This window comes from Hordeum vulgare, chromosome 3H, assembly GCF_904849725.1.
Source record: "Hordeum vulgare subsp. vulgare chromosome 3H, MorexV3_pseudomolecules_assembly, whole genome shotgun sequence".
NCBI lineage: Eukaryota > Viridiplantae > Streptophyta > Magnoliopsida > Poales > Poaceae > Hordeum > Hordeum vulgare.
The window spans coordinates 569,804,412-569,817,112 of NC_058520.1; the positions used below are offsets into that span (position 1 = coordinate 569,804,412).

Below are 12,701 nucleotides of genomic sequence, written 5' to 3' on the forward strand. Positions count from 1 at the left end.
TGGAAGCGGGAAAAAGTCCAAAACAAACCTTGAAGTTATGGACGAAAGCTAAATCAAACCCTGAACTTTGAATCCCTGAAATCGGCACATCGAACTCACTGATCCTGGTCTATTTTAAACCTTGACAGAACTTAACCGGGATTTGCTGAATTGGGCCGGGCCCATTAGCGCAGTTGCGCACGCGCGCACCCTCTGCTCTGTTTTTTTTTTTTGTTTTTTCATTTTCTTTTTGCTTTTCCACATGTGTATATTTTTTTCAGTATCCAATGTATTTTTTAACACATATGTATCAACAGTTCCAGTAATTATCCCTGTGTACCTATTTTTCTAAGAGTGCCACAGTAGTATAATTTAAAAAAAAAACAAGCATCAACTTCCGAAGGCATTAATAAAATGACAAGCAAGCTGATTATTACCTGGGGTTATAGAAGATGTGGAACATGCTCTTTGTACCAAGGTTCGAGCATTGGCTATATAGCGCCGGAAAAGCGGATCCATTTTTCAGCTGAACAGCACGGGGTACTCCCAGTCTAAGCTCCCCATCGTTCGCCCCTGGGAGTTGATGAAAAATGATTAAAATGGACCAACAACATCTTGAGCTACTTAGATGCATGATCATGTTAGCCTACCACAGAAAGAGGACAGCATCCCCGGAGACAAGCTTCTTCTTGTTGACAAATGCACTCCATCCGGTGGTTAGAAGGTGCCTGCGCGGCTGGCCTGCATCACATTCAGTTATAAATAACAATAAACATTTTATAAAATTGATATATATATTTTTGAGGTATAAATAACAATAAACGTTGAATGTTTGGCGCTAGGATTATGCTCCTACAAATTTATAAAATGCATGTTGGACCAATACGAATAGAATTAAAAATACGAATAGAATTAAAAATACGAATAGAATTAAAAAAACCAAACATTTTTTTGAAATAAAAAAGACACAGAATTTGTGACAAAAATAGAAAACATAAATATTTTTAACTTCTGAAAAATTTTAAAAATGCGCGAACTTTTTTTAAACTTCGTAATTTTTTTTGTTAGTGGGCCGGTCCAATTTCTGTCTATAAGAGTAGCATCCTAGCAGTTTATTCCGGTCGGGATTGTGGTATTGCCAGAATCCCGGTGTGCCAAACGGGCCTAGGGTTTAAAATAGACCGGGATTACAAGTTCAGAGTGCCAATTTCAGGGATTCAAAGTTTAGGGTTTGATTTAGCTTTCGTTTATAACTTCAAGGTTTGTTTTAGACTTTTTCCAACGGAAGCGTCGGCCGTGCTGTCCAATTGGCTACTTGCGCCCTACTCTTGCTACACTCACCCGTGTTATAACACGAGATTGCAGAAGCGAGCCTCCCCAAGAACAGCTAGGGTTCCTAGCCGCCGCCGCTGCCGGCCGAAGCCGCCGCTGCCCAGCCGTTGCCCAGCCGTTGCTCCCGCCCAGCAACGTCGCCGCCGCCCAGTCCATAGGCAGGTAGCCGCCGCCCCTGCTGCTCCGCCGCGTTTTCTTCTCATCCGCCGCCCTCCACTGCTGCCCCAAGGTAAGGCAAGCTTCCCCCTTCCCTTTTCCATGGAGTTTGTGCAGTTCCTCTTGTACGGACGTTTAAATCATAGAAACCCTAGGTACTGAGGGAGATGGGGATTTGACTGAGAGGGGTTGGATCGGGAAAGGGGTACTCATGCTGCAGCGGTGATTTCCGAGCTTATTTGATCGTGATTCTTGTTCCATCTACTCATGCTGCAGCGGTGATTTGGGATCTTAGCCATGTCGACCAACAAGGGCGGAGGTGAAAAGACCAACAAGGGCGGAGGCGGAGGTGTTTGTCTTTTTCTTGAGCTATTGATTCCTCTGGATTTGAGTTTTGATACTTGATCTTTGCATTCTCTGAGCTTGTTTCTTGGTTCATGGATTGCAGGGAAGAAGAAGAAGGAGGTGAAGAAGGAGACCAAACTGGGGATGGCGTACAAGAAGGATGATAACTTTGGGGAGTGGTACTCTGAGGTGCGTTTTCTTGCTTATTGCTCTGGCTTGGTGAAGTTTATTTACAAGTCGATTTGGGCACAGGGTTGGTGCAATGTAGAAATAATTATGTAAGGTGCTCATCTCATTCTATGCCCAAGGCAAGATTTCGTATGATGGCCGTGGGAAAAGTTCTGTGCTGTGATGGCTTTAAGTTTGTTGACACATACTATTGCACTAATCTGCAATATTGGCGTTCTTGTAATCTACTGCTGCTTTTTTTCTTTTTGAACTGTTCTATGCCAAATATTCTGTTTGTATGTTGTTCTCGAAGAGAAACTACCGACCTTCCAGGATATGATGATGTTTTATATTAGGTATCAGTTCTTGCCTTTGAGTGTCAGACATTCTATTAGCTTACATGTGCTCTCGTGACCGGTACAGTGGTGATCATACTTACTGTTTCCGAGTTGTGCTTTATCTTTTAATTGTAGGATTAGAGAAGATAAGTTTCTTGCATTTTTGTTAGAGCGGAAACAACAATGTCAATGGTTCTTTATAATAGTAGAAACAGCACATGCGAGCAAAATTTCATTCATAATGCAAATTAATCCTGCTCTTGCTAGGGGCTTCTTTAAGCTTTTTTATTTGTTTGTCCAGGTTGTTGTTAACAGCGAAATGATTGAGTACTATGACATCTCTGGTTGCTATATCTTGAGGCCTTGGGCGATGGAAATATGGGAGTTGCTGAAAGTAAGTTTTCTCAATATCATCTGGAATCTGAAATCCAAATGACCAAGCTGTATTTTACTGTTTGTTAGTATTTTCGCTTCTACGCAATGAAATATATGCATCCTTTCTTGAGAGTTACCACTTTTTCGGAGACTGATTTTGGGGCCATCTGAAACTTATCTTATGCTTATGCCCATGTTGCTTCTTTTTTATTTGGCAATTAATTCTGAACTTCTGTATATCCAATCAACATTTGATAACACATAATCCGTAATGTCTCTTTTCAGTGTTATACATGTAAGTTCTATTTTTCCTCCAGTGTCGTGTTGCTGTCTTGTTTGAATGCCGTTATTGCATATGTTTTCTTCGGCAGCTTATCATATCAATACTTTTTGACTCTGAATCAACATCAGTACCCTTGCTGTTGCTGTTAATTTATCTTTTAATTATCAAGTGATAGTGACATTATTATGTTTTACTTAAGTAACATCAATGTGATTTGTTGCAGGAATTTTTTGATGCGGAAATAAAGAAGTTGAAGCTGAAACCATATTATTTCCCTTTGTTTGTTACAGAGAATGTTCTGCAGAAGGAGAAAGACCATATTGAGGGGTTTGCCCCTGAGGTGTGTCTTTTACTCCATTTCTTTTCAGATGAAGTATTTTGCAAGTTAATATGTTGGTTTAGTCAGCTATTTAGCTTGTACAACTACGACAGTAGCTTTTCGAAAGTTAAAAGTTGCAAGAATAATAAACAATAGTGACAACAGCTCCTACACCTGTGACAAAGTTTGTCAAGATACCACTTGTATGGACTAAAAGAATAATTGTTTTCTTTAACCTTAACACACCTCGTAAGTTGTGCTTTACTATTTGCTTTGACCTGTGTAGTGGTTTCTATATGAATTCATAAGATAGTAACCTTTTATTTGTCCTCCAGGTAGCATGGGTTACTAAATCAGGAAAATCTGATCTGGAAGCTCCTATTGCAATCCGTCCAACAAGTGAGACTGTCATGTATCCATACTTCTCTAAATGGATAAGAAGCCACCGGGACTTACCTTTGAAGTGTAACCAGTGGTGCAATGTTGTTAGATGGGAGTTTAGCAATCCAACTCCTTTCATAAGGTAGCTCATTATTTGGTGGCCCATCATCACATTTGTCTAGGCACTTATCTAAGTTTAACTTTCTTATATTGCCTGTAGAGCTCTGCCCCCTCACTGTCTTGTTAGTAGTTAATGGTGCGATAGTGTCTAAGTGAATGCTTGATAAAGTTATTGCAAAAAGCAGTACATTCATTTACAAAAAGCAGTATATTAGCAAGATGGCTGTTGAAGACTTGTAGTATTACGCTTTTCAAGTACTCCAAGGGTCAAGGACATAACATTTATTCTTGCCATCGAAATCATGATTGTTTGCTAGATTATTTGAAACAAAAGAACCAAAGGAAGATAAATGAGGTTTCACAACTTCAGAATTTACACATAAAATTTCCATTCTGGCTATTTTATCATTCCAACGTAGTATTTGTGTATGGTACCAATAACACCCACCATTTTTGTTGTTCATTTCTTTTTGGGTTGAGAAAATACTGTTTTTCATTTGTTATATCCTAGCAATATGCTGCTCATTTACTCACAATGATGATGAAGTTTTCACAATTGATTTTCTCAATGGATGTATAAACCAAAAATTGTGAATTTCATGCACCTTGTTTCTGCAAAGCTTATCATTATGGCTAATGGGCCTTTTTTCCGATGTAAAGCTTGTGACGTGTCTTGACTAAACATTCTGCGTCTGCTTTTAGTTATTTGACATGATCTGTAACCGTTCTCAGGAGCCGTGAATTTCTTTGGCAAGAAGGCCATACAGTTTTTGCAACTAAAGAGGAGGCAGATGAAGAGGTATTAGAACTTCCGTTCCTGAATGCATGGCATGTTTAGTATTTGCACTTTAACCAAGATATAAGCAAATAAGATTGCACTACTCCCTATTTATTAGGCCACTTATCACTATTAGGAGGTGGGTATTTCATTTGTAGTAATATAAATGAATTTGGAAATAGCCAAATGGAGGGTATATACTTGTTGAAATGACCAAATGGAGGTGCATATACACGTTGGGAATGACCTAATGGAATGGCATATAAATGCTGAGCTTGTCTAAAGTTATACTAATCTTTTGGGGTGCAAAATTTGAATTCTATAATGACGTGTGTTCAGTAACGAAGGGCTTAAATAGTTTGCTACTTATCGTGGTATTTTAATCTGGCTGTGTTGTAATCTGTACTCCCTCCGTTCCTAAATATAAGTCCTTTTAGAGATTTCACTAAGAGGCTACATACGGAACAAAATGAGTGAATCTATACTCTAAAGTATGTCTATATACATCCGTATGTAGTCCCTTAGTGGAACCTCTAGAAAGAATTATATTTAGGAACGGAGGGAGTAACATTGAATTGATTTTGGTGGTTCTATTGTGAACCAGTAGATTGGTTGGTTTTATTCGGTCTGGACTATGGATGGCTAGTGTGGAGCAGTGATGTATGTAGTTGTAAGCTATGGGGATCAGCGTTTTGACCTCTCGTGTAAATTGCTCAACTCTACCACACTCATAACTTCACTTGTAAATTCTAAGTTGTTATTCTCCCCCCCCCCCCCCCCCCCCCCCCCAAAAAAAAACAATTTAAGTCAGTACTCATGGGATAGAGTAGCTCCTGAATAATACCGGTTCTATGTTGTTTGATAAGTTTTTTTTGAAATTTGCATGTTAAATATCAAAGGGTTGATCTGTCATTTATGGCAATGTTTACCAGGTCCTCCAAATATTGGAACTCTACAGGAGAATATATGAAGAATTTTTAGCAGTTCCAGTGTCCAAAGGGAGGAAAAGTGAGATGGAAAAGTTTGCTGGTGGACTTTACACAACCAGTGTAGAGGTATGGATAAGAAACTGCTTGCTGCATGTAAGAATACAAGTATTATTTTCCTTCACTGCAAAGATAAAAGTTTATCGGTTGTTTTTCTTTAGGCCTTCATTCCAAATACCGGTCGTGGTATACAAGGTGCAACTTCACATTGTCTTGGTCAAAACTTTGCAAAGATGTTTGATATCACTTTTGAGAATGAAAAGGGTGAACGGTCCATGGTGTGGCAGAACTCTTGGGCATACACTACCCGCTCGGTAATTCTTATATTTCTTTACTTGAAATGGACTTTGCTGGGATTCTTTTTTTTATTGCTAAAGTTTTGGAAGTGGCATCACTTTTAGAATCATGCACTTACTGCTTATATATCGTGCTGTGATGTAAACGTTCGAATAAGCTTATAAGTTCGACCAGAAAAGATAAATGTTGGAGAATAGGTTCATTGTATTTATGATATTTGGTTTTCAACATGAAAATCTATTATCTTAAAGAAGTATAATGTTATCTTTCAGACATTGACAGAATGGTAAATAGGAAGTACTAGTGTGGGGAGCACCGGTATACATCTGGATGTATTTTTCTTTCCAAAATATATATGTTTTGTTTGGAGGAATCTCGAAAGGCAGGAGCTTGCAATTTACGAGTAGAAATTGAATTTGCCTAGTCTAACTAGGGAAAGTCATGCAAATAACCAGAAGAATGGGCCTATGCTCCAACAACGGGTATATTGTAATGTAATTAATCTGATTTGCAGTTCCATGTAATTCTATGTAGTAGCATGTCTAGACTTGCCTAACTTAAAACAAGGCCTGATCCATAGTTTTTGTAATGAAAATCATGATGATGGATCTTCCATTTTGTTTTATCCATCGTTTTGTTGAGAACTCATAGTGTGCCCTAATACCAAGCACTTTGGAGCTGGATTTTAATGCTAGCCCAAAGTGTTGGCAATAGCCATGTGTTTCCACTATATTTTTGGTTAAAATAATCTATCACATCGTATATTATTTTATGTATGTGATTTTCAGTCGCTGAATGTTCTGTTTAGTTATGCTTCCATTTGTAACATGTAGCCTTTATGCTCTTATTGCAGATTGGGGTCATGGTAATGACACATGGTGATGACAAGGGCTTAGTGCTGCCACCAAAGGTGGCACCTATCCAGGTCATTGTTATTCCTGTGCCATTTAAAGACGCTGACACAACAGCTATTAAAGGGGCGTGTGAGTCAGCCGTTTACACCTTGAACCAAGCTGGGATTCGAGCTGATTTGGATGCTCGTGAAAACTACTCTCCTGGTTGGAAATATTCTCAATGGGAAATGAAAGGTGTTCCTTTGAGAATCGAGATAGGTCCAAAAGATCTGGCGAACAAGCAGGTACTGATTATTGACTCCTGATCATGTGAATAATTTGCTCCATAAATTGTTCTCGTTTTCATTTTGCGCTCTACCAATGGGCACTATTGCCTTTCATATCCGTCATACAATTCTGCCAGCCTTATGACAGGTTGCTCCCCACCTCATATGACATGTTTACTTTTTGTTCCTATTGTTAAAATACTGGATATTTTGCGTTTTTAACTTGTTCCTGAAGCCTAAGATGTGTGTATGCGCTCGTGTTCAAAATTTTATTAAAAATGTCATACATTGGACTTGTCTGTAACTATATTTTTTGTGTGGTGAAAGCAAGTGGCTAATATTAACATACACATTGTTAGAATTTAATACTAGCTATTTTTAACAACATACTCCAAGTTAAAATTCTCTCTTTAGCTGTTAAGAGTCTGAATTGTGTTGTTTGATTAACCATTTGTCTACTGATTCTCACCTGTATCCTGTTTGTTTATTTCTCTTACTGCGTTTTGGCAATTTTGAGATGGTTAGCAGAGTAATTTTTTTAGAACCCTTTATAATTGAATGTCAAAATAGAAAGGAATCATTGACTCATTTTGCATCTGTGACATTGCTTTCTTCACATCCTTCTTATTTATACTTGATATATTCTAAAAGATACTACATGTAAGTAATTTCCCAATTGTTCTGAATAATCAGGAATAAGCATTCATGTGTACTGAATAAGCCTTTTGTTCTACAATTTTTTGCACAGAATATCTTAGTTGCTGACTGTTTTTAGATCCAAAGCTGCATGGACTTATTTCTCCCTTAAAAATAGATTTAGGATATCTTAGTCAGAGGAACTGTTGCGTGACTCCATGAGTTATTTGCACGTACAGACTTTCAATTATTTTGACTTGCCTGATTAACCATATGATTGTGCCCACATACTGGTTCATCTTCCGAATATAATGTTTTGTATTTACAGGTGCGCATTGTCCGGCGAGACAATGGTGCAAAGGTTGATATTCCTTCAACCGACTTGGTTGAGCAGGTTAGAGTGTTGCTGGATGGGATTCAAGCAAACTTGTTGGAAACAGCGAAAGCAAAGAGAGATGCCTGCATTGTAATCATTAGCACTTGGGATGAATTCATAGCAGCTCTCAATGACAAAAAGTTGATCTTGGCTCCATGGTGTGATGAGGAGGTATTTTCTGTCCTGCCCTATATTTCTCCTATTCCCCTCCCACCCTGATATTTTTCAGTAACTAATAACTAACAGAACCAATGAGTATGGCACACATGTTGGCATCTAGTGTATGTTCTATGCACTTCACTATACTGCAAAACTGGTTGTAGTGGGAGTAATGTGATGTGCACTTCACTATACTCCCACTGCAACCAGTGGGAGTCAAAACTGGTTGTATGTTCTATGTTGCTGTAGTTGGCATCCTGAATCATTTGCACAATCCTCATTGCTACAGTAGATGTTTGCAACTCTGGCATGTTTAGCATACAATTTCTTCCCGTGTACTGTACAGGAGGTCGAGAAGGACGTGAAAGCTCGGACCAAAGGTGAACTTGGAGCTGCGAAAACCTTGTGTACTCCATTTGACCAGCCAGATCTTCCTTCCGGTACGCTATTCAGACAGCATTGCTTTTATTTCATTCGGATTTCTCTTTTGCTGTACTTCCTGCAAATGATGCTTCCATAGGTGCTGCACTAACCTTGACATTTTGATGTTCTGCACAAAACTTCAGGAACCGTGTGCTTTGCTTCTGGAAAGCCTGCTCAAAAGTGGTCATTCTGGGGCCGCAGCTATTGATCCCTGTGTTCTGCCACCTATACATTGCCATTTTCATTGACCGTTTGTTCTGGCAAATCTGTTTATTTCCATTTCATTGACCGTTTGTTCTGGCAAATCTGTTTATTTCTTATACTACCTGATTTTTGAGTAATGCTTTCGTATGATAACTGCAACTGTGGATTGGTTGTCCATTTGCTATTTCGTAATGATTGCATGTCGATCAGTTCGGTGTCGACCGGCTAGCCAGAAATATACTCCCTCCGCCCCATAATATAAGACATTTTTGCAAAACAATCTTATATTATGGGACCGATGGGTTACATGTGTGCAAGTACAACCCTTAAGTGAACCTGCACATGACAGTATTGCTTCCGTATAATGTGCCGGAGTTGGCTCTTTGCTGCATCCAGGGTTGGTCTGTCATCAAACCTTTAATTCCTTGGAAATATATCTTTTCATCCCTTACAATTTTGCCCAATAGCCCATATTTGCTCATGAGCAGCAACTATGAGGGCAACTCCAACGCATGACACCAAAAGAAACCGTGGCCCAACGTATGGAAGCAAACGGATGGATGTCGGTTTTTGATTTGTTTTTGACCCATTCATGGCCCAAGTTTGAGTCGCGTTTGCGGCCAAGCGGACGGGCGCGACCTGTGCCCTTTCCCCCTTTGGCCCGTCCGTCGGGGTGTGGGCCAGTCCGTCGGGGACACACCGATCCCTTTTTCTATTTTTCCTCCCCCAACTCTGATAAGAGGTCATGTACTTGCCGAACATCTAACATCTACTTCTTCCGTCTCAAAATTCTTGTTTTAGATTTATCTAAATATAAATATATCTGTCACATTTTAGTATTTAGATACATCCATTTTTACACAAAAACAAAAATTTTAAGGCGGAGGGAGGAACTTCTTGCTAGAGATGATACTAGATGTGCGAAAGCAACACCCAATTTGGCTCCGTGGATCAATAATGAAGGCATTAATCCAACTTACGGTAGTTGTTATGAAAGTTGGATATATTTTAAAATGTCTTTTTATGTTTTTTATTATTTTCTTTGGTCTTGCTACTCTAGCCAAGATTTGATGAATGTATTCCAATGTATCATATAATCATTGATGCAACAACAACCAAGCCTTTCAGTCCCAAACAAGTTGGGGTAGGCTGAGTTGAAACCCATAAGATCTCGAAACCAAGTCATGGCTCTGGAACGTGGATAGCTAACTTTCACGCACCCCTGTCCATGGCTAAGTCTTTGTCGATATTCCAAACCTTCAGGTCTCTCTTAACGGACTCCTCCCATGTCAAGTTTGGTCTACCACGACCCCTCTTAACATTCTCAGCACGCTTTATCCGTCCGCTATGCACCGGCGCTTCCGATGGCCTCCGTTGAATATGTCCAAACCATCTGAGACGATGCTGGACCAGCTTCTCTTCAATCGGTGCTACCCCAAGTCTCTCTCGTATATCGTCATTCCGTACCCGATCCTTCCTTGTGTGGCCACATATCCATCTCAACATGCACATCTCTGCTACACCTAACTGTTGGATATGTCGTCTTTTGGTTGGCCAACACTTCGCGCCATACAACATCGCAGGTCGGATAGCTGTCCTATAAAACCTGCCTTTTAGTTTTTGTGGCACTCTCTTGTCACACAGTACGCCAGAAGCTTGGCGTCACTTCATCCACCCAGACTTGATTCGGTGGCCCACGTCTTCATCGATATCGCCATCCTTCTGCAACATGGACCCCAAATATCGAAACGTGTCTCTCTCCGGTACCACCTACCCACCAAGGCTAACCTTTTCATCCTCGTGCCTAGTAGCACTAAAACCGCACCTCATGTATTCAGTTTTAGTTCTACTAAGAGCATCTCTAGTAGAACCCTCAAACCCTTAAATCTAAAACCAGTTTTAAGGGTTGAGAATTGGCCATTTTTGACACTTTTAAGGGTTGAAAAACAGGGGCAAAGACTAGAACCCTCAAACCCAACCCTTATTCCGTTATAAGGGTTGGGTTTGAGGGTTCTAGTCTTTGCCCCAACCCCAACCCTTAAAACTGTCATTTCATATATCACACATTTCATCACATTTCATCATATGACATATCACAAATTCAATCACATTTGACATAAAACAATAATCATTCTAGTTATTATTGCACCACCGAATAAAACAATAATCATTCAAATCATTACAACAATGTTTGAGCAAATTACAACAATTGTTCGAATCAAATAGGACAGCCCACACGGAGACATCATTCTCATGACTAACTTAGAATCACCATTACAGTACCTAAACTAACTATTGGGCAAGGGGCAAACGAAAATTCTAGAACTAACCAATCTACTTCATGTTAAATTTTAATCAGAAGAGCAAAACCCATAAAACGTCTGTACAATCAAACAGTCATTCAACAATTTGCACATAATAGAATCTCCGTGTTTAGCCACATGGTTTTTTAACTGTCCAAGTAGCATAGCTTATTCTGAAACAGTTTGCTGCTTAGGAGAAAACAATCAAGCTCGCACAAACGACTGCCAAAGTGAAACTCGGCAAGATAAACACAACTGGTGTCTTCCTGCATTGTAATTACAATCAATGATACTAAGACGAACTAGCAGCAGGGGCGAAACTAGGCATCCGACCTGAACTGAACTCTGTACCTGTAGAGCGAGCAACGAAACGGAGAAGTGGGCGCGGGATCTGGTGATCTGACCTGGGGCACGAACATCCGCGGCGAGAGGGAGCGGCCGGGACTCCCGGGCGGCGTCGGCTTCCCCGGGCGCGGCGGCATCCTCCTCCCTGCCGCTGGCGTTGCCCATGGCCTCCTTCCCTCCTCCTCCTCCTCCTATCCCCGCCCCCACGGCGGCGAAATCACGGAAGTGCCACTCACTGCGTTGTGGCGTTGGTGTTGCGCGAGGGGGCAAGGAAGACGAGCGAGAAGGAAAGGGAGGGATAGCTGCGCCCGTTTGGGCGGCGATCGGAGCGCGGGGGGCGGCGGGGCGGCGGCCGGAGCGCGGAGGGCGGCAGGCTGGTGGCGGCCGGTGCGGATTCCTCCCGCGCGCGGGAACCAACTTCCTCCCGCGCGATGTGGGAAAAGGAGTGCGGGTTGGGGGGAGTTTTTCCTACCAACCCTCACTTCTACAGGCTGGGAAGGGGTTTGAGGGCTGGACCTCTAATTTTTTTTACGGGTTTAAGGGTTTAAGGGTTCTAGTCTACGCCGTTTTTCCGATGAAAACTGTAAAAAAGCGGTTATTTTTAAGGGTTTGAGGGTTCTACTAGAGATGCTCTAAGCCTAACACCTTTCGATTCTAGAGTCCGCCTCCATAACTCTAACTTTCTATTAACCCCTGTTCGGCTATCATCGACTAGCACCACATCATCCGCAAAGAGCATACGCCATGGGATATCTCCTTGTATATCCCTTGTGACCTCATCCATCACCAAATAAAAAAGATAAGGGCTCAAAGCTGACCCTTGATGTAGCCCTATTCTAATCGAAAAGTCATCGGTGTCGCCATCACTTGTTCGAACACTTGTCACAACATTATCATACATATCCTTGATGAGGGTAATGTACTTTATTGGGACTTTGTGTTTCTCCAAGGCCCACCACATGACATTCCGAGGTATCTTATCATAGGCCTTCTCCAAATCAATGAACACCATATGAAGGTCCTTCTTTTGCTCCCTGTATCTCTCCATCAGCTGTTGTACCAAGAAGATGGCTTCCATGGTAGACCTCCCAGGCATGAAACCAAATTGGTTTTTGGTCACGCTTGTTAACCTTCTTAAGCTGTGTTCAATGACTCTCTCCCATAGCTTCATAGTATGGCTCATCAGCTTGATTCCGCGGTAATTAGTACAACTTTGAACATCCCCCTTGTTCTTAAAGATTGGCACTAAAATACTCCGCCTCCATTCTTCGGGCATCT

General features: G+C 40.9%; 1 protein-coding gene across 2 annotated transcripts; it reads left to right on the forward strand.

The window, feature by feature from the left end:
- The first annotated feature begins 1,339 nt into the window (after positions 1-1,339).
- On the forward strand, positions 1,340-8,994 carry LOC123445187 (proline--tRNA ligase, cytoplasmic-like). 2 transcript variants are annotated; one of them, XM_045122141.1, is made up of 13 exons: positions 1,340-1,540; positions 1,744-1,816; positions 1,916-2,001; positions 2,620-2,712; positions 3,200-3,316; positions 3,631-3,818; positions 4,529-4,595; positions 5,507-5,629; positions 5,722-5,874; positions 6,711-6,995; positions 7,942-8,160; positions 8,495-8,588; positions 8,715-8,994. In XM_045122141.1, exons 2-13 carry the CDS (start codon positions 1,765-1,767, stop codon positions 8,777-8,779), a joined length of 1,542 nt encoding a protein of 513 aa, XP_044978076.1. In that variant the 5' UTR covers positions 1,340-1,540; positions 1,744-1,764; the 3' UTR covers positions 8,780-8,994. The 2 variants fall into 2 exon arrangements, with proteins under 2 accessions (XP_044978076.1, XP_044978077.1); XM_045122142.1 differs by having other exon boundaries at positions 1,386-1,545.
- The last annotated feature ends 3,707 nt before the right edge of the window (positions 8,995-12,701 follow it).